This window comes from Protopterus annectens, chromosome 4.part1 (assembly GCF_019279795.1).
Source record: "Protopterus annectens isolate FY-2018-M chromosome 4.part1, PAN1.0, whole genome shotgun sequence".
Lineage (NCBI taxonomy): Eukaryota > Metazoa > Chordata > Ceratodontiformes > Protopteridae > Protopterus > Protopterus annectens.
The window spans coordinates 102270888-102293553 of NC_056734.1; the positions used below are offsets into that span (position 1 = coordinate 102270888).

Below are 22666 nucleotides of genomic sequence, written 5' to 3' on the forward strand. Positions count from 1 at the left end.
GGACTGCCCTGTCTCCTCTCTTGTCTAATCTATTAGTGCCTGCAGTACTCTATCTACTTACAGGATACTGTATCCTCTCTTATCCAACCTGTCAGTAACTGGAGTACGCTGCTTCCTTCCCTCACCCAGCCTGGCATAAATGGAGTATGCTGCTTCCTTCCCTCACCCAGCCTGGCAGCAACTGGAGTACAGTGCTTCCTTCCCTCACCGAGCCTGGCAGTAACTGGAGTACAGTGCTTCCTTCCCTCACCCAGCCTAGCAGTAACTGAAGTACAGTGCTTCCTTCCCTCACCCAGCCTGGCAGTAACTGGAGTACAGTGCTTCCTTCCCTCACCCAGCCTGGCAGTAACTGGAGTACAGTGCTTCCTTCCCTCACCCAGCCTGGCAGTAACTGGAGTACGCTGCTTCCTTCCCTCACCCAGCCTGGCAGTAACTGTAGTATGCTGCTTCTTCCCTCACCCAGCCTGGTAGTAACTGGAGTATGCTGCTTCCTTCCCTCTCCCAGCCTGGCAGTAACTGGAGTATGCTGCTTCCTTCCCTCACCCAGCCTGGCAGTAACTGGAGTATGCTGCTTCCTTCCCTCACCCAGCCTGGCAGTAACTGGAGTATGCTGCTTCCTTCCCTCACCCAGCCTGGCAGTAACTGGAGTACAGTGCTTCCTTCCCTCTCCCAGCCTGGCAGCAACTGGAGTACGCTGCTTCTTCCCTCACCCAGCCTGGCAGTGACTGGAGTATGCTGCTTCCTTCCCTCACCCAGCCTGGCAGTAACTGGAGTATGCTGCTTCCTTCCCTCACCCAGCCTGGCAGTAACTGGAGTATGCTGCTTCCTTGCCTCACCCAGCCTGGCAGTAACTGGAGTACAGTGCTTCCTTCCCTCACCCAGCCTGGCAGTAACTGGAGTACAGTGCTTCCTTCCCTCACCCAGCCTGGCAGTAACTGGAGTACAGTGCTTTCTTCCAGGGGTGGCTCTTGCTATCAGTCTGCAGGACTGCAGCCCTGCCACCTAGAAATAAAAGAAATACAAAACATAAACTTTAAAAAAAAAATTTTCTTTTTTTACCGAGTACCGGAACTGCCGCGCATGCGCGGACACACTCAAACTGCCCCGCAGATGCCCAGGAATCTCTGCGAACTCTGACTGCCTGAGTAGCAGTCCACATGCAGAGAAGGTATTTTCTGCCCCGCAGATGCCCAAGATGCCGTGCGGTAGACGACCGCACAGAAGAGAGGAGCTCCGGACTGCTTGAGCCACAGACAGGACCAATCGGGAGAGAGGTAAGCAGGGATTTGAGCACAGGACCAATCAGGAATGAGGTAAGTTCTCCTGCAGGGAAGCGTTAAGTCGAGCGTGGGTTTGCTGAGACAATGGAGTTGGATATTGCTGCTGCTTCGAGACAATGGAGTTGGATTACTGCTTTCCAGAGTCCATTTACAGGTAAGGTCTGTGTGAATAGCTCCATTTAAGCAAGGCAGCTCCTGTGTGTTCGTTAGTAGAAATAGCTGTTTATTCAAACCAGGGTGTGTGTGTGTGTGTGTGTGTGTGTGTGTGTGTGTGTGTGTGTATAGCTTCAGCATCGCCTTTTATTTCTTTCTGTTCCAAACACTAAACCTAATACCAAGCAGTGTTACCACCTTCCTGATTTACTGCAGACTACTTGTTCCCGAGATAGAGCAATTACCCCCCAGCATGAGTCCCATACAAGTGTTAAATGAAACATAAGCACATCAGTTAAAAAGTAAATACTCCATTCGAGCTTTAAAACACCCCCCTGAGGATGTCCTAACAAGCACAAATTAACCTGCCAAATCTCAGCCACTCCAGCTCCCAGCATGGCTGATAAGGTGGTCTGCTTAGGGGATAGAAACACAAAAACCTTACCAAAGGAACTGAGATTTTATGCAAGTCAGTATTCTGACCAGCCCAGTGCAATTGTTCAAGACAGAAACATAGAAAAGTTATGCTCTTTTGTAGCCATACCCGGAAAACTGATGTTGTATGAGTAGCAGTGGGGTTAAGGTTTAATTTGTAATTCTTAGTGAATGTGAACTAGCAGTTTCCTTGAATGTCAGTGTTTTATATGGCAGCACCACCGACCAACACACAGTATTATGCATAAGACTGAGCTATGGTTATGAGCTGCTAATGAGATCCATCCTGTGGTCCTAAATCCCGGGTTTAATTCAGTGGGCTTGCTGTGCATACAGTGTAACTGAGCAAGCCACTAAAGCAGACAAAACTCCCTTAACATTGTTGGAAAAGATACCTGTAGCAGCTGCTCTGACATGATTATAAAATAAAAACACACTTTTTAGTTTGCTGGAGCCAAGTTTGAGGTACCGAGCTGAGATGAGCGTGCATTCAAAGTGGTGTAGTCTCTATGGAGTATTCTGATGTCGCTGATATGAGTACTAATTTTAGTTTTCAAATGATATAAAGCAACCATACCCAGCAAGATAGCTTGACCATTTGTAGTAAACATAAAACTTGCAAAACCATCTCCCATGCTGTTACAGGTTGATTTATAGTGGCATTCTACACTTCTAAGTGATAAATATCCCACTTCACCACAATATATTGCCATTTCCCCAGGAAAGACTCATTTTAGAGACTGTAATTGGAAGGGATCCTGTTATTATATCAACCAACCTTTTCATCAACAAAACGGGAAACGCAGCCTCTCGTAATGTGCAACAAATGGGCAAATTGTGGAACTCATACTAACAACTTCACCTTGGAAGCTGACAGGCTGGCTAAAATGTGTTACTTTACACTGGTAAAAAGTTATTTTGAAGAATTAATATGATGCTGTATAAATTTACCATGGATATTAAGAAAATATTAGCAATGAATGTAGAATAGAACCATTCAGTGTGAAACAACATGGATCACTCACTTTTAAGACTCCTCATGATGACAGAGTATGTATAATGCCCCAGTTGCTATATGGTGATGAGTAGAGAACAAGCTTGACCCCTGTACCTTGGGTCCAGGTGGCAAGAGCCTGAATTCCCTACCCACCACCATTTGTAAAAACTTTGCAGATTTTTGCCTCATATTTGTTCTGTTCTGTTCCTCATAAAATCTGTGGTTTCTGTATTTTTGTGTCTTTGCAAAGTCTGTGGTGCAGTGTCAGCATTGTTGCCTAACAGCTACAGGTTCTCTGGTTTGATTCTTGGCTGGGGTGTCTTCTGTGTGGAGTCTGCATGTCCTTCCTGTGTTTGTGTGGGTTTCCTCTGGGTATTCTGGTGTCCTCCCATCTTACAAAGACATGTAATATATGTACAGAACAGGGAATCCAAACACTCGAAGCCGGTACTATCACAAAAACCACTTTATTAAGGTTGAGCGCTTTCATCTGCTGACATGCAGATTTCTTCAGAACAATCACCTAGGCATAAAAACAAGCTTAAATACTTATTTTAGGTGCCAAACACTAATTGATAGAACAAATCTTAAAACGGCCATGTTCCCGAAGACCAACTCTGTTAAAATACTTTACCACAAGACTTTGATACACTGAAATATGTTGTGAACATAAAACAAACTTGCTTAAATTCTACATAATATTCTAAAAAATTCTAAAAAGTGTGCATCATATAAAAGTGTTTAAAAGCTATTCTTATACTATATAAACATACATCAAATACATAATATATTGCATAATAATAGTGAATGAATTACTATTGATTCACAATAGATAGGTGCATAATGTATTGGTCCTATTGATTACAAACGCTTGAAGCATAGAAGATCTTTATGAAACTAGGGCATACTGATATAGTGTACCTACTAATCTATCTTATAAACTAATCCAAATGAATTAAAGATCTATAGCCACCGTCAATTGACACAAACTACTTGTGGCATGGATTATAAAATGTATACATCCTGAAATAAAATAAAATAAAATAAAATAAAATACAGATCCTACAATCTCAGTTCAAAGCTAACAAGGGTTTTATACTAATGAAGTCATTACTACTGAAAAGTGACGTTAGTAAGCTAATGGACATGGTAAACAGGCTCACAGCAGCCGTTATGGAGAACGGAGATTCCGTTCGTTCTAGTAAGCATGTTGCAACTGAATGTGCTTGTATCCGGAGTGGCAGTACCACTTATACGAACAAACAAGATACTGAGAATTTCCGAGAGCGGAATGTGGATGGCGCCGACAACACTGTTAGAGCAAACTTTGTAATTGTAGACGAAGCAGCGGATTACAGCTACACTAGCGATATCCCTAACGGCCAGGGAGACGCTAGAGTGGAAGATAGTCACCTACACATTGATATGGTAGCTAATTCAGCTAACATATCACTTGAGGAAGATTTTACCTTCGATTTAAGTATGGTGAATTTGCAAATGGACAATGACAAATTGGGTGCACGTCCCAAGAAGCGGAACGAGTATTTCAGGACATATTCCAATGTTGTGAATAAAACATCTCACAACAATAAAGGTACTGTAAATAAGGATTCACTATCTAGTCCTAAAAAAACTTATATTGAAAGTACTAAGGACACAGGAGTGTTCAACATGTTTAATGATTTTGTATTAGACCAATATGACTTTATGAACAAGTATGACTCTAATGATAAATATGATAGAGCTCATTTTAATATGCATAATAATAACAATACAAAGGATGATATAAAATCTCGTATTCATTTATTAGGTAGGAAACTGATACAACTCAAATGTGTCAAGATGGACATTGCATATTTCGAGAAATGTATATCATTGAAAATAGTACCTAAAGGACTTAGGTTTTTTAAACTTCCACTAGGGTTAAAGATAGATAGCATTATTATTTCTGATTTTAACCTTATGTTTAATGATTTTGGGTACACTTATATGCAACATCTTATTAAACACAACGAAATTAAGGCTAAGGCATTATTAGAAGAAGTGTTTAACCTTAATGAAAGCATTATTAAGGATGTATTATTTGATAGATGGTATGACTGTTATTCCAGTCAGTTTAGCCAGGCTACAGTAAAAGTAAAAAAAGCTTACGAAAGGAAGATGCACAAATTAGAAAGGGACATGGATCTATACAAACATGACAGAGCATATGTCTGGCCCAAATACAATAAAGGAGAAGATGAAGGTCAATTTGAAGTGGTCAATTCTAGAAGTAATAAAAGAAATGCACGGAGATATGAGGAAGAGAATTTTCAAGGGGGGAGGTTTTTCCCAGCACAAAGGAAACAACAAAGGAGACATTAGGTATTCATGTTAACACTATAATAGAGGGCAGTACCAGTAAAGCTATTGGTACCATATCAGACATGGATATAGTTAAGACTGGATCATCCCCAAACAAGCGAACAGACGGTGTTTTGGTTAGGACTGACCCAAACGAAGTTCCGCGGATTACTAGCCACCACGGGTTCAAAGTATACAACTACACAGATATCCCAGTTACTAAAGATTTTATCACATTGTTCAGTAAAGGTATGAAGTACATACCAATGGTAAAATCCAATTTATTTGATGTCATAATGGAAATAAAATTCTTTTGTAGAAGGGTAAATTTGGCTTTACAATTTAAAGACAACACTACTAATACATTAGAGCAGACCCAACACCATGTCTTAAAGAAAAAAAGCACATATATCCCTATGGCGAACCCACAGGTAACCATATATGAGAATATGGTTTGTCATGATATCTACAAATTACATCAAGAAAGTAGGCACTACAACAGTGCTGAGAATAGTTGCTTGGATAACCTCAATACAGAGGAAAGGAAATGTTTGAATGACATCATTAGAAACAAACAGATTAGAATCATGAAACCAGACAAGGGTGGAGGGGTAATGATATTCAACAACACCCAGTATCAGAAAGAAATATACAGCATTTTGTACGATTCAGGTCATTATGAGAAGGTAACTTTAAACCAGATCACAACTGGATATAGGCGTATTGATAACACCATAGAAGAGTATTTCATTGATAATCGAATAACCAGTGAAATATATGAATTTGTCAAAACAGAATACCCGATTTTGTACGTATTGTCGGAATCCCCAAGATACACAAAAACCTAACCAAGCCACCACTCAGACCTATCATATCAGGATCTAAGTCCAAGACATTTAAGATAGGTACTATTATTGATCAATGGACCAAACCGATTTACAGCAAGGTCGATCATCTGGTTAAGGATTCATGGGACTTCTTGAGCAAAGTCACTAGGGACATGTGGGATGAAAACCTGACGTTCTTAACCATCGACGTGCAAGATCTTTTCTCCAGTATACCGGTGAATACGGGTCTAGACTATTTTCACAGTAGTCTATGCAAGTACTTAGGATGCAGTGGGGATAGAGTGAATTTAATCACGGACATGATGAGCTTGGTGTTGGAACACAATTATATTGAACATCAGGGTGAACTGTTCAGACAATCTCAAGGAGTGGCTATGGGAGCGTCATGTGCCCCTATCTTTGCCAATTTGGTAATGTTGGAGTGGGAAAATGTCCATTTATTCACTTGTGAATTTTACAGACACATCAGGTTGTACACCAGATTCTTGGATGATGTGTTTATTATTTGGACAGGACCAACAGACTTGATACCCACTTTTGTAGAACATCTTAACAACACTACTGATTTTCTGAGATTTACGTACCACCATGACAACAAGGGTATATCATATTTGGATACCTGGATAGGTAACACTGGAACTGGATTCATATCCAGATTATACAGGAAGCCTACCTTCTCTAACGATTATATTCATTTCACTAGTTGTCACCCACGACACATTTTCAAAAATATTGTGAAGGGCCAATGCATCAGAGCAGCCAGAATGTCATCTACTGCTGAAGACATGAATAGTGAACTTGCCTTCATCTCTCAACTTTTTAGTGATAGAGGATATCCCAAAAAGTTATTAGACAATGTTACTACTTACGTTAAAGCACAATGGGGATCAAAATATAAACCACTCTTGGGCAGCCCCTCACTTATACAGAACAAATCAAGTTCAAACCTAAATAAGATGGTATGTGTGATTAGATTCAATCCCTTTGTCAATTTAATTACGGACATTCTGAAGAAGTATTGGAGTATTATTATCTCTGCGGGCAACCTAGGGAACATTGTTGGAACTGAGATATGTACAGTGTATAAAACTGGAAATAACATCAAAAAGTTACTAGAATGTGGTACAAAGAGTGAAAGAGTCAGAAATAATAAAGGAACCAATAAAGGAACCAGCAAATGCGGACGTTGTAATCAATGCAAATTCATTAACACTACACCTACCATCAGACTAGAGAATATTATGCATACTAAGATTACTAGCATTCAAGGTAATTGCAATTCACAGCGTTTAGTGTACATTGCCAAATGTACAAAGTGTCCGGCCTATTATATAGGCAAAACTGAAAGAAAGATCAAGACACGGATTTATGAACATACGTATAAGATAAGCAAACAAGATACGAAGAACGCCTTATACCGACATATTCTTGATCAAGGTACAGACCACTCTTTCAGGTTTTCTATTATAGATCAGGTGAACACTAAGGACAAGGGGGGGAATTGGAAGACATACCTGGCATGGAAAGAAAGTAGATGGCAAATTTGCACTGATGCCACTACAAAGCCAGGGATTAATGACTTCATTAGTATAAAACCCTTGTTAGCTTTGAACTGAGATTGTAGGATCTGTATTTTATTTTATTTTATTTTATTTCAGGATGTATACATTTTATAATCCATGCCACAAGTAGTTTGTGTCAATTGACGGTGGCTATAGATCTTTAATTCATTTGGATTAGTTTATAAGATAGATTAGTAGGTACACTATATCAGTATGCCCTAGTTTCATAAAGATCTTCTATGCTTCAAGCGTTTGTAATCAATAGGACCAATACATTATGCACCTATCTATTGTGAATCAATAGTAATTCATTCACTATTATTATGCAATATATTATGTATTTGATGTATGTTTATATAGTATAAGAATAGCTTTTAAACACTTTTATATGATGCACACTTTTTAGAATTTTTTAGAATATTATGTAGAATTTAAGCAAGTTTGTTTTATGTTCACAACATATTTCAGTGTATCAAAGTCTTGTGGTAAAGTATTTTAACAGAGTTGGTCTTCGGGAACATGGCCGTTTTAAGATTTGTTCTATCAATTAGTGTTTGGCGCCTAAAATAAGTATTTAAGCTTGTTTTTATGCCTAGGTGATTGTTCTGAAGAAATCTGCATGTCAGCAGATGAAAGCGCTCAACCTTAATAAAGTGGTTTTTGTGATAGTACCGGCTTCGAGTGTTTGGATTCCCTGTTCTGTACATATATTACATCAGTTGGATTATTTCTCTTCATTGCAGTTACAAAGACATGTGTCTGGAGTGTTTCTTCCTGGGCCTATGCTGAAAACTGGCTTTCGTTCCAAGTCGGACTTTCCTGGTTAACAAATGTTAAATAAATAAAAATGTCAAGCATTTGAATTTCAGACTTCATATTCTTCAGAAAGTACATGGTAACACAAAACCTTTTATTCTAGCAAATTTCTAAGTTTATAAGATGGATATTTGAAATTTGTCCCTATTTTTGGGACTGTATTCCCCATTATTGGCTTCGTCCAGGTTTTTGTGCTAAGGTTGAGAGCTACGGTAAGAACTAAATTCACTGAATATGTTTGGGGGCTGTATTCCCCAATTATGGCTTTATCCAGGTGTTTTTTTGCTAAGAGGTTGATAGCTATGATGAGAACTGAATTCATTGAATATGTTTGGGGGCTGTATTCCCCCATTATTGACTTTGTTCAGGTGTTTTGTGCTGAGGTTGACAGCTATAGTGAGAACTGAATTCACTAAGTGGTAGTCATTTAAGTTTCAGTCTTCCTCTTACTCTCAAAACAGCTGATGTGGCATAGTGATATATTGCTCTGACTATTTTGCACAGGGTCCTGGGTCAAAACTTGGTAGTGAAATGTATGGTGGTAACACAGCATTTTATTCTATCAGCTTTGCAACATTATACAAGCAATGTTTAAAATGTGTCCCTGGTTTTTGGGCTTTTGTCACCCCCCCCCCCAATACATTTTGTCTTTTTCCAGATTTCTTGTGCTGCAAAGTTCAGAGATACAGCTGAGTGTTGAGTAGATTTTACAAGGAGCTGCTTATGCTATGCCTGCTTGTATTGTTAATAGCACAACAGGTAGTGTACTTGCTGTTGATGCAGAAGGCTGTGGGTTCTATTCCCACAGTAGATAGATGCATTGCTGATACTGTACTGTGTTGCAAAGGGGGTGGATGCTGCAGTCCTTTTTGGCAAAGATACCTAGTAACTATGAACCTATCAGTTTGCCATTCATTCCCTATTGCAATATTACCAGCTTATCATTTTTTTAGTGTAAAATAGCCAATTTATTCCTCAAGTGCAACAGGCACTTTACTTGTAGATGAAACAATGAAATATAAAGTTGTTTGCTAGCAGCAACCTCTTCATTAGTTACAGATCTCTTTAATGTGGAATTATTTAGATTACTTTTACTTCTTCAGAGATTGTGCATATTTACTGATACTGGTAGACTGTAGAAGTTTGAATAGACTTTTATGATGGAGATGTTCTGAATTGGGCAGTTTTGTCATTATTAGTACATGCATTTTGTTTCATTGTTTACTGGAAAAATGTTCAAAACAATAAATTTAAAATGCCCTCTAAAACTGTACTGTATTGTACAAGGAATATAATTTAAGGGTCTATACTGGAGCTTAAAAGGCTGAAAACAGAAAATATTGAAGCGGCTGTTAAGCAAATTCTTCCCTGGGAAAGAATTTGCTTGGCTGCTTCGGTACTTTTCCATTTTGGCACTGTAGTGCTGTCTCAGAGTTGGTATATTTAAGTAGGGGGGTGTGTGGGGGTGAAGCCCCCCACTTAATGTAATGTTTGAAATTCATTTTTTTTGTTGTTGTTGGAACAGCAATTATTTTCCCTTGGAAAAAAAATCACTTTTCTGACACTTCGACATTGTAAGCTTTTGCTTACATAGGGTCGATCAATCACCGTTCACTTTTTTAAGTGTTCTGTGATTTAATATAGACTCTAATTTAATACAGTCAGGAAGGTGTATCAAAGAGCATATGTATGTTTCGTGTGTAAGGGGCCTGTGATTTGAAAACAGCCCAAAGTTAATCTTTATCTGCCACTGGAAAAATGTATTTTTTTTTAATGTGGGTTTCAATGCTGTTTCAATGAATGTGAGTTTCAAGGGCAGAAAAGTTTTAATGCTGTCTGTTTTCATTCTGAGAGTGCATTGCTTTGTTTAACAGATAGTGTTTGTGCTGTAAAATGCAAAATAAAACTGTCAAATGAAGCCCAAATCACCACAGAAGTAAAGCAGTATGCACATTAGTGTTTATGGTAAATGGGGTGAAATAGCCAAGTAATGGTTCATTTGAATGGCTGCAGGGGGGAGGCTCCATTCGACCATTATTTTGTGAGGGGGGAAGGGCGGCAAACTCAAAGACAGTCCCAGCTGAACTATAACTCTCAACTGTCCAGATTTTTGCAGAATGAATAGATTTTTGCTTCTTATTTTTGGTTTGTTCCTCATAAAATTTGTGGTTTTCTGGCAAATCATTTAGGAATTAAGTCACTAAATAATGACAGACACCGAGTTTCAGACTTCATAACCTTCAGAAAAATGCATGCTAAAGCAAGACCTGTTATTCTATCAACTGTCTCAGTTTATACAAGAGCAATTTTTAGTACTGTTTATATGTCCCCCAATATATTTGGCCTTGTCCAGATTTCCTGCATTAACAGGTTGAGAGGTACATGCAAATAAATTGCTTTGTAGAATTAGACATATCCAAACCTCTCAACTGTCCCCAATTTTGGCTCAAAATGTTGCTCTTCCCCTAATAATTACTCTGCAAAATGTCAATTTTGAAAGAAAATATGGAGGGTTTACAATTAATAAATAACTGTAATAATCAGAGTTATAGATTACTTTTATTTCAGAAATGCTTGTATACTCTTTTATTTTGTCAGCTGCTCAAGTTAGCAGTACTAATATTAAAAAAGTGTCCCTTCTTTCACAGGTTCCCAGCTGTATTGTGTGGCTATTTTATATTTTTGCATCACATTTTTGGGCCGTTTCTCATAAAATTGTGTTTGGCAAATTAGTGGCAAATCATTAAAGACTGAAGTTAGAAAATAATGACAGATATTTGCGTTTCAGATTTCATACCCTTCAGAAAATTCATACTAATGCAAGACCTACTATTATCTTTCTAAGTTTATAAGAGCAATATTTAAAAATTGTCCTTATTTTTGGGCCTTTGTCCCACTTCTGTGTATGGCTCTGTCCAGATTTCTTGCTCTGAGGTTGATATGTATGACAAATGTGTCAGGGTTATCACAGTCAGCCACAGACATTTCAAATTGTGACATACTTGTTGCACCCCACTCCCCCATGTAGTGACTCTGGATGTGTCCAAGCAAGACAAGGAGCAGTTATGCAGTGTAAATGTGCAGAGTATCCCCCCATTCAAGGTAGACACAAGTACTACAGTGGCTTTTCATCTGTCCTTGATTTTGCAGAATGTTCTGGTTTCTGTCATATTTTTATACTGTCAATTTATGCTTATTATTCAGAAAGTGCCTGTTGCTCTGGGATTAAGTAGCAATGGTTTAATGACCATCAGGTAAGCTTGTCTGAGATTGTAAGATGCAAGTAAGCTTTAATAAACATACTGTTAAAGAACTGCCAACATTGAAAGCCTTTCTGTTGTTGCCATGCAGAGAATACTTACATAACTAGATAACGTATAAGCCTTGGGTATTGAAATGCATATGACAGTATTTATAATAAAGGACTGGATTACAGTATTTTCAGAAGCTCGTTACATTTCTTGGAGACTTGCAGTTATCTTTGCAGGCTTCACCTGTAAACTAAACAGAATGCCAATCTATCATGTGTGGTCCATAACCTGTGCAGTAATCCTTTAAGCAATGTATCTTGAGCTTGTTTCTTGTTTGCTTTTCATTTTTTACTTTGATCATGTTTTCCCCATGAAACAAGTAGATAGTTGTTGTCAGGCAGCAGGTCTTTTTTGCATAAGAAACATTATTACAAGTCGGGGTATCACAAAGATTGCTACTTTCAGCATGTTACTTGGTACTTTAATACAGCTGAATATAAATTATAATTAGAACTGCAGTGCAAGGAGAAGTGGTTTGAGTTGAGTGCTGCTTGTTTTTCTTATACTTGCTTTTGACATTCATTCCAGTAATGCATTTAAAAAGTAATTTATTTTGTAATGCCTCACAACCTTTTTGTTTCCATCTAGATATTAAGTAAGCTGTCATGCAGCCAATGCATTGAAATATTTTTTTTCTTCTACATTTCATTTTGTTTTGATTGGACTGTCATAATGATGGTTTTGCACCCAGGGCAGCATATTTTAATTAAAGTTACATTTTTTATGGTTTTGAGCTCCTCCCCTTTCTAGTTGGCCACACCCCTTCCCATTGACCCCACCCATTCAGCTGTCTCCTGCAGCCCCCCTTTGATTTAAAGTCACCAGCCGCCACTGCTTCCTTCCCTCACCCAGCCTGGCAGTAACTGGAGTACAGTGCTTCCTTCCCTCACCCAGCCTGGCAGTAACTGGAGTACAGTGCTTCCTTCCCTCACCCAGCCTGGCAGTAACTGGAGTATGCTGCTTCCTTCCCTCACCCAGCCTGGCAGTAACTGGAGTATGCTGCTTCCTTCCCTCACCCAGCCTGGCAGTAACTGGAGTATGCTGCTTCCTTCCCTCACCCAGCCTGGCAGTAAGTGGAGTACGCTGGTTCCTTCCCTCACCCAGCCTGGCAGTAACTGGAGTACAGTGCTTCCTTCCCTCACCCAGCCTGGCAGTAACTGGAGTACAGTGCTTTCTTCCCTCACCCAGCCTGGCAGTAACTGGAGTACAGTGCTTTCTTCCCTCACCCAGCCTGGCAGTAACTGGAGTATGCTGCTTCCTTCCCTCACCCAGCCTGGCAGTAACTGGAGTATGCTGCTTCCTTCCTCACCCAGCCTGGCAGTAACTGGAGTATTCTGCTTCCTTCCCTCAACCAGCCTGATAGAGAATAATCAGATTTTACAGCTCCACATTAGAAGTTTAGCAATGAGTGCCCTTCACCTTCCCTATATCAGCATATCAGTGACAGTCCCCTGTTCCCAGAGTGGTTTTGCTTGTTTGTGAGCAGTGTAATCCCTTTACCCCTGAACCACATGCTCTATTGCCCTTCTGTCCTTGGTATGCCATATTGGTGAGCCAGGAGCTGGTGCCCACCTGTACCAATGAAATACTGCATAATCCAGTTCTATAAATGTGTCTCATCAACACTATGTTGGGTATCTGGCTTACGTGTATGACATCAAACTCTAGCTTGAATGTTGTTTCTGCAGGACCCTGCCTACTACCACACATAGCTCAGCCACACACACCCCATCAGTACAGTAGCATTACAGGGCAAGATATAGTAGTACCAATTACAGGTCTTAGCCTTTACCTTTAACTGGTTTATATGTTTTGGATGTCTGGGTATAAATCATGGTAATCAAAATGATTAGACTGAATCCTTTGGTGTTGCAGCAACTTTACAACGTACAGTACTTGTGATGTGAGTTTTAGGAAGGTCACAACTTTGATAAAATGCCTAGTTTCAGAATGATTCATTTTTAGATGACTAAGTTAAAAAAATGTAGGACTTGCAATTACCTCCTCTTACATATGACTTTGATGCTAATGCCCCTTTAAACGTTTAGTCATCTGCAAGGTTATACATCTTGAAGGATAAGAATAAACGTGAGCTTTTCTTTGTTTTTAGTATACTAGCCCATTTTAATCTTTAGAATATTGAGTGCACTAGTTATACCATGTATGATACAAGCAGTAGCAGGTAACTAGACCATTAAAATCATTTTAGAAAGGACCATAACCTAGTAGCTAGTATTATAGTCACGTGGAAGTCAGCTGTAGAGGAGAAAAAAGACCTTGTATCGTTGCATCTCTTCATGTTCTCAGTTTCAAGATGAGTGACATAAAAATGTTTAATCAGTTGTCCAGATAACCTACTGACCAGTCTTTACTTTTGTATAATGTTTGATTTTTACTGACAAAATGGCTACAGGATTATAAACATTTTTATTTTCAAAAGATGAAAGACTGGCCTCTGCTTTAGGTGTTTACTGAGCTAGCCTATGACAAGAATCCCTCAATAATGGTGAATTTGAAATACATTTCCATAGAAGGATCAGTAGTTGATAATGATGGTATCTGAAGGGGAATAAAATTGCACTGATGAATAAAATGGCCAAAAATAAGTAGGCTATCTATAAGAACAACCTTGTTTACTAGTTCCAGGCATGTACAGCATTCCAGCTGCTAGTGACAAAATGCTAGACATGCTGAAAAAAAAAACAAAAGTTTAATGTCCAGCCTTCACAGATATAAATTCATGCAATACCATGTCATTCTAATTCAGTAAGAGAGACATGCTGAAAAAAAAAACAAAAGCTTAATTTCAAATTTTTTATAGATATCATGAATTCATGCAATACCATGCCATGTTAACCCAATAAGAGCAGACATATGAACAGACATCTTTTACTTTGTTGCAGAGATGAATTCCAGCCAAGGAGTAGTGTGAAACCTTCTAAACCTAGTAAGGCCAAACAAGCATATCCATTTCCAGAAGGCACTGCCCCTCTAGAGACCAGCTACATGGCAGACTTCAGGGGAGATGGATTGAAAAGGACAGGGCTTCTGAAGTCATCTGGCAAGAAACCACAAGACCACATATTTATGAGCCATGATTCCAGAAACATGACAAGCAGAGCCCTTAAAAATGTAAGTATTCATTACATCATTGCTGTCATGTTTTCCAAAGGGAACTTGTTTTTATATATCTAAAACTAAGCATATCATATGTTAACATGCTTTAAAGTCCTGAATAAGGTATTGGATAATGCCACATTTTCTTTTCCAGACATGGAGTTCTTCATGTTTCAGCAACTACTCCAAGAGAACAACAAAAAAGCACCAAAAACCACCAGAGAAGGATGCAGGTTTTGTAGTGTAAAACACTTTGCGCTATTCATCAAACGACTTTGATGAATAGCACAATTAAAGTGTTTTACACTACAAAACCTGCATCCTTCTCTGGTGGTTTTTGGTGCTTTTTTGTTGTTGGTTTGGTACGTTTACACCATAGCCGTTTTGCTGCTGTTTTGTTTTATTTAAGTACTCAAAGAGTCCATTAAAAGTTCTGATCCAGGTTTCACTGTCAGAAGCAGGTTTTTGCTGTAATATTAATAAAACAAGTTATAGTTACCCTTTGTTTTACTGAGCCTTTTTGTTCAACATATTAGCTACCATTTTAAAAATTGCTACCTAGCCATCCACAATGCCCTCCTATGGTTTATATCTCTTTTGCTACACAGTTAACTGTGCTCATACTGGACCTGAACTTAGTGCCCCCCCAATTAATGTACCCCATAGTAGTAAATTAGTTGAATGGTTGTTGGTGGTAAACAACAGACCTTCATATTATAGTGCATGCTTTTGTTTTATTTTGTTTGGACAGCAGTAATGCCCTGCACCTAGTAATTCTGGGCATTGAACTTTAAAGTTTACAACTGGTACAAAACTTGACAGTCTTGAAATTTACTAGGGTGTCTCGTTACCATCATATTATATCAGTTCTCCCTAGTCTGCAGTGGCTGCTGACCAAATATTATGTCATCTTCCATTTCTGGCCTGGGTCTGTCTAACCCTATACAATTTGGGTTCTGCCATCTCAAGTTACTGTTGGCTTGGTATTGGCCATCCCAGACTTTGTACTTAGTAGTTGGGGGACTGCTGCTGCTGCTTTTTAAGGGTATGGCTAGGGTAACCAGTGTTTGCTCCTTTGCCTAGCAAGAATTACATCTTTGGAGTCTACTGCAGGGTTGCTTGAAGGCATGTTCACAATTAGTAGATTTTAGTAACCTTTATAAATGCACCTTTTGACTTAGTTTTTGTTTATTAGCCGATGTTCTTAATGCCTGTAGCACTTGCTTACTTGTTACATCATGTCAGTTTAAATCTGCAGTATTTTAATTTATTTCAGAACTGCATCTAATGTGTGTGTGTGTGTGTGTGTGTGTGTGTGTGTGTGTGTGTGTGTGTGCGCACGTGTATGTGCATGTGTGTGTTCATTTTATTATATTATTTGTATCTTACATTTATTGCATTTATAAAGTGCCTAGTTTTTAGGCTATTTAGTAAATCTGATTTTTAGGTTTGTAGGCTCATGGGTTCTTACCAGCTTTGAACTTTGGGGCTCAGTCATCTACTGTAGCAGTCCTTAGGTACAGTCACCACTGCTGACTTACTGCTATGCAGCATTTGAAAACTACTGCTTTAAAACAATGCTACAGTAAGAATTATGACCCACTTTGTATACTATAAACATCTTCAGGAATCAATCTGTTTGGTAGTAAAATAATGATTATAGAGTATGAATTTTAATCTATGTCTGCATAAGCTAAATATGTTTGTACTTTCTGCTTTAAGAAAAAAATGGCAGATCTTAAAAGGGTGTGGACTGAGATAGGTGAATAAAAGAAATCCTAAAGATCTATGATATGTGAGAAGAAGAAACTGGGAAGTAGCTATTCCATTTATTAATAATTCAGATGAACATTGAATGGGGAGGCAAGAAGAGGCCAGCATCAGTTACTACTTCCTTGAGTAACATTGCAAATATCAGGATTTAGGGTTCTTGGTTGAGGATGGGACTGATACCTGCTGGACTACTTTGGAGTAAAAAGGGATGAAACAGTACAGAACTAGTTTCTTTACGTATGGAAGGAAATCGGGCCAGATGCATTGGTGGTAAAACACAGGGGCATCTGCCCCGCCATGGAACTGTGTGCCCCCAAGAGTGCATTCCCTGAAATACTGAAAATTAGAAAAAAAGAAAGGCCTCCTTTTTGTCTGAATCATAGTTACTTCTGTCCTGCTCAAAATGTTTCTCATCTAAAGTGTAATTCCTGTTCTTCTGCTCAAAGCATGAGAGTCATACTGTCAGGGTCTTTCTCACTGAGCTGACTTTCTCGTGTCTTTAGAAAGCAAGAGTGAAGTGCATGGTAAGTATAAGCACTTTCCTTCTTGACTGTCTAATGCAAGTATGGTAAAGTCTTTAGCAAACAGGAATGGGTAAATGTGAGCTTTTACAGAAGTGGAAGCATATACTTACATGGCACCGCTTTGAAACAGAAAGAAAAGAAGGGAGAACAGTTTTTGAGAAGGGAGAAAGGCTTTATAGAATGCAGAATGAGTGAATAATTTTGTGTGTGTGTGTGTGTGTGTGTGTGTGTGTGTGTGTGTGTGTGTGTGTGTGTGTGTGTGTGTGTGTGTGTGTGTGTGTATGTCTTCTCTACCTGAGAATATCTAGAAGCAAACTCAAACATCCAACTGCTATGGTAAGTAAACATCAATCATTAGTGTTTCAAATGTCAGAGAGTAGTACTGTCTGATAGCGGTATAAAGCATCAAACCCTGTGCTCTTAACTACAAAAGGCAGCTCATTAAGGGCACGAAGCCTTAATCCTCCACACCAACAGCCAGTCCTCCATTAGCATCTTTTTTGATAAATCAGTGAAGATTATAGTTAGTCAGTCATTAGCGTTTCATAGTTCTCGTTGTTCAGTAAATGCATGTACATGCGACACCTGTTGTTCTGTTAACTTTTAAGGAAATTAAGAGTTATCTAGCACTTAAGGCTATGAGATGTTAACAAACTACTTCCTGTAGTCAAAGGTACAGGGTTTGAATCCTCCAACCTCCATTTGCCTATTATGTGACTGTGAACAAGTCACTCAGTCAGACAATACACCTGAGTCACTCCCGAAAAAGGACACTTTCTCCAGTGGGTTTACCCGATTATCAAATAGATATAAAAATATTTTTGGCTTTGTTTAGAATTTTGAAATAAAGAATTGAGAATTATTTTGGCATGTTTCTTGCAAAATTTGTGACTTTCTGACAAACTGTTGTGGACTGCAGTCACTAAATAATGACAAGTATGTGAGTTTGAGATGTCTTTCAGAAAATTGTTGCTAATGCTAATATAAGAGAGAGATTTAAATTATGTTCCTGGTTTTTGGGTCTTTGTCTCATTCTTCAGCTAAGTGGTTGGAGAGCATGGGGACGCAATGGAATGCACTGTAGGGTTCTCACAGCCGTGAGCTGAAATGTACTTCTAGATCATTATTTATGTATTTGTTCATTCAAGGGGCTGTAACTGATGGCTGTGTGTGTGTGTGTGTGTGTGTGTGTGTGTGTGTGTGTGTGTGTTTGTGCCCTGCATCCCAGAGTAGATATGGTGTAATGGAAAGAATTGATTGTAGTGAACAGGATTCATTGTACATGTTCAAATGTTCAGAAAATGAATGTTGAATCAAAATATGTTAAGTTTTGTAGTGAATTAGAGTAGCCTGCCTCTTATCTATCTTCAGTTTTACAAAACACCACTGATTTTGTCTCACGCTTATGCCCTGTCTCTCGCTAACATCTTTTTTCTGATAAATCACTGAGCATTTCTGTCAGTCATTAATGCCAGTCATTACAGTTTCATTGTTTTTATTGCTCAGAGCATGTGAAAAGTGCAGAGTTTAAATCCTTTCTACTGCATTTCACTGTTGTGTGCCTTTGAGCAAGTCACTCAGACAGTGTTCCTGGGTCATCCCAGAAAATAGAGACTTTGTGCATGCATTTAAATCATTAGCAAGTAGATGAAAGAAAATATTTAAAATGTGGGTCTTTGTCCCCTCATTTTTGTCTTTGTCCAGAATTCTTGATAAAAGAAGATGAGAGGTATTTTTGTCCATTCTCTGTACAAATCTGTGGCTTTCTGGCAAATTGTTGTGGAGTGGAGTCATTAAGTAATGACAAACATGAGTTTCAGACTTTGTATCCTTTACAAAATGCTTGCAAATACAAAGCAGTTCATTCTAGTTGTGGACTGCAGTCACTAAATAATGACAAGTATGTAAGTTTCAGATGTTGTGTCCTTCATAAAATGGTTGAAAATGCAATGTTCTAAGTATTTAAGAGAAACATTTAAAATATTCCCTGATTTCCGGTTCTTTGTCTGTGATTTATACTTTGGATCAAAGAATCAGATCAATGTATTTAAATTTAAACCTCGTTTTAGCTGGCCAGGTGCTTTCTGGTAAGTGTCTATTCAAACAAAATATCCTTTTCTCATTAATTCTCTTAAAATTGTACTTGTATTACTGTAATCTTTAATGTACCTCAAACTAGAATCATGTCTAGCAAACCTTTCTTTATTTTATATTAATAGAGGCGTGTAATACAAATCTTTACTCACCTCTTAGCATACAGTAATATTTCTTCAAAATATAAGCCTGTAGAATTCTAATACATACTTATGAAATGAACATTTCATGTAGTTAAGCATCAGTTAAGTTTGGCAAGTATTTTTTCAGTGAATCACTGAGTTCCTTTTATGTTTTGCCAAATATAATGTCATTCATTTTCACAGGTCCATAGGTAAGTACTAGGCTATTAATCTAGAGACCAATAAAAGACAAATCAATAAAACTATTCAAAAGTTCTCTTCAGCATTAGGGTGGGCAACAAGAGATAGACTAGGGAGAATTTGGAGCCACCCATGCTATTCTGTCAGTTACCTTGAAAGTGACAGGGGTCCTAGTCTACTTGACATGTAGTGGAAGTTTCCTGAAAAGGTGGGGAAATACCTTGAGATATGAATCTATCAGGACGACATGTCTGCTGTATCTGTTGACAAAGATTTAGTTCTTATAACTGGGTACTTGAAGAACCATTTGTTCTGTGAAGGAGGATTAGATTTTTCATGATTCAAAAAGCTAAACATAACCACTATAGAAGAGTCTATAAGTGACTAAGCACAGAGATTGGAGGCCACCAGTATGTCTATATAACTGAGTGTTTTGAGGCCATTGATCTTTTTAGTTTGAAATCTCTAAGATCTCTTGAGTTGAATGATATGTTTAGATAAATACATGTCAAAAGAGGTATCATAGCAAGTTACTAGGCTATTGAACCTGAGGCCCTTATAAGCCTAGCCAATAAATTAGCCCATGTTCCCACAAGTCAGCACCCGATGTCCCTGTCAAGCAGGGACACAGGTGAAATCCCAGGGGTGTATTTTTTATTTCCCATCCAGTCATCCAGGTTCCTCTTAAAGAGGGATAATGAAGTACTTGATGTGAAGAGGGAGGGATACAGCTAAAACGAGGTTTAAATTCAAATACATTGATCTGATTCTTTGATCCAAATCAATGGAGAGTGGCCTAATGGTTAAGGTGTTTGCCTTACAAACACAAGGTGCAGGGTTCGAGTCTCACAAGGGATAATTGGCTAAGCTTAAATGGGCTCAGAAAGGCAGTTAGCTTAGTACTAACCTATGGGAACCTATGTAGATGGGGGAGTCTCTGGGAGACAAATCTGTCTCACCAGCGATTCCTATTGATGTTGCAGACCAAGTTGAGATTTTGCGTGCAGGTCATGAGACTGGAGTTTGGCTTGTGGATATGTAGCAATTTCATCAAGGTGGGATCAGAGATTGCTCTGTATGCAGACATAGATCACCTCTGAGGGGTCTGTATGAGATGGAGTAAAAGGACAGAGTGCTTCACGGGGTACATGCCGAAAGGGGTGTTATACTCGATAATGGGCCTGATAAGGGAGGAACACAGGGAAGTTATGACTTCCTTGTTCCTGGAAAAAATACCCTTTCTAATGAGGTGAGGCATGTAGAAAGCTCTCAGTATAATGGAGGCAACATGGTGGTCAAAAGTTAGATTGCTGTCAACTTGGGTGCCCCGGTCCCTCACAACTACTTACATGCTTAGGACATTGTTATTAATGTGATAATTTGTGGAGATGTTGGGGAGAGGGATGTGAAGCTGTTTAGACCTTCCTCAGGAGGTTGTAATCAGCTTTGGAGCTTTGGAGAAGTTTTTTTGTTTAACCCTAGCTGGGGGGTTGGGTCAGGGGAGATGGTGACTTTGAAGGTGACCACTTTGTGGTCTGATCTTACCAGGGATGATGACACTGTGTGGGTGTTGCAGTGCTTTCCTTTGTTAGTTAGTACCAAGTCCAAGATGTTGTCACCTCTTGTGGGAGTGTCAACCAGCTGGTCCAAAGCACTGGTATTGATGAAGTCAAGGAATCTTTGAGTATTTGTGTTCTGGCTCGAGTAGTTCTTCCAGTCAATGGTTGGGTAGTTAAAATGGCCCAGGATCAAGGTATACTGTTGAATCTTAATAGATTCAAGAAGGTCCAGCTCGATGGCATGTGCATCCAGAGTCAACATTGGGGGCCTGTATCTAACTATGATTTGAATAGGGGTCTTGTCAACTGTTAACTGCACCTGGAGCATCTTCTGTCTGTCATATTGTTTGACCAGTCTGGAGGTGTGTCTATCTTTAATATATATTGAAACAACACCTCCTTTGGCTTTACTACCCTCAGTTTGAGGTCTGTATGTCTGATAGGATGAATAACTAGGTAAGGCTGGGGTGCTCTGCACAGTTTTGAAGCAGGTTTGTTTGACTGCATAAATGTCAGCATCTTCCAGGGTTAAGATGCCTGCAATGAGTGCAGTTTCATGTTGAGACCCGTAGTGTTCAGCAGCATGACCTGTAAATTTCATTTAGATGAGATTCTCATTTTGTTAGTTTTGACTATGGAGGAGGCAAGAGCCTTTACCAGGAGCATGAATCCCAATGGAGACAGATGCAGGCCATCTCTGGCAAAGCATCGTGGTCTGTCAATCATGTCTTTCCAGGTCAACATGTACTAGATCCCCTTAGAATGACACCAGAATCTAAGCCAATTGTTAAAATCAGTCATTTTTTGTTTGTATTGAGACATCATTCTGGGTAACTGTAGAATGCTGCTTAAGGCTAGTGACATCCCTGCCTGGAATACATATTCTGTGAGCTCAATCATGTCTGTCTTCATCCAGTCCAGAGAAGTATGTCTCAAGTCATTCATGCCAACATGTACTATGACAGAGTCATAGCAGTACTTGTTAAGGGACTTGAGTGCATGGGTGATGTGGGGGATTCTGGTACCTGACAAACAACTTATTGTGACTTTCTCCTTTTCCAGTCTGGTGAGGGGCACATCTGTGTGTCTCACAATGGAGTCTCCTATGATTAATATATTGAGTTTATGGTTAAGCCTTGATGGCTGTGAGACACAGGCATGTGGACTATGTGTGGTGTGGTAAGCTCTGAAGTTTGTGTGTGTTTTTGTCTCGGAGGTCTCTTTTATTTAGATATGTTTTTGTTAAGAATCTCTGCATATGTGGGTGTGTGTTGTGTTGGTGTGGGTGATGTTTGAGGTCTGGTGTTTGTGCAGACAGCCTTCTCAGTGCCAGGTATACTGGCTTGTGAGGGAGAGAGAGCACAGACTCCAGGTTTTTAATGTAAGTGCACCTCTCACAATTTGTGTTCCTAGGTGGCAGTAAGAGAGGGTTCCCTGTGCACATGAGACAGTAGTACACAATATCAGGATGTCCATATCAACTAGATTGGCAGGAGAAACTGAAACTGTCCATCCATATCTGTTTGCTGAA

The 22666-nt window shown here is 39.1% G+C and overlaps 1 protein-coding gene across 1 annotated transcript in view; it reads left to right on the forward strand.

The window, feature by feature from the left end:
* Positions 1-22666, forward strand: part of MAP6D1 (MAP6 domain containing 1) — a 486720-nt gene that overhangs the window by 253886 nt on the left and 210168 nt on the right. Inside the window, exon 2 of the mRNA XM_044070007.1 lies at positions 14649-14877. Within this exon, the coding sequence (XP_043925942.1) occupies positions 14649-14877 (229 nt within the window). The remainder of the gene's footprint in view (positions 1-14648; positions 14878-22666) is intronic.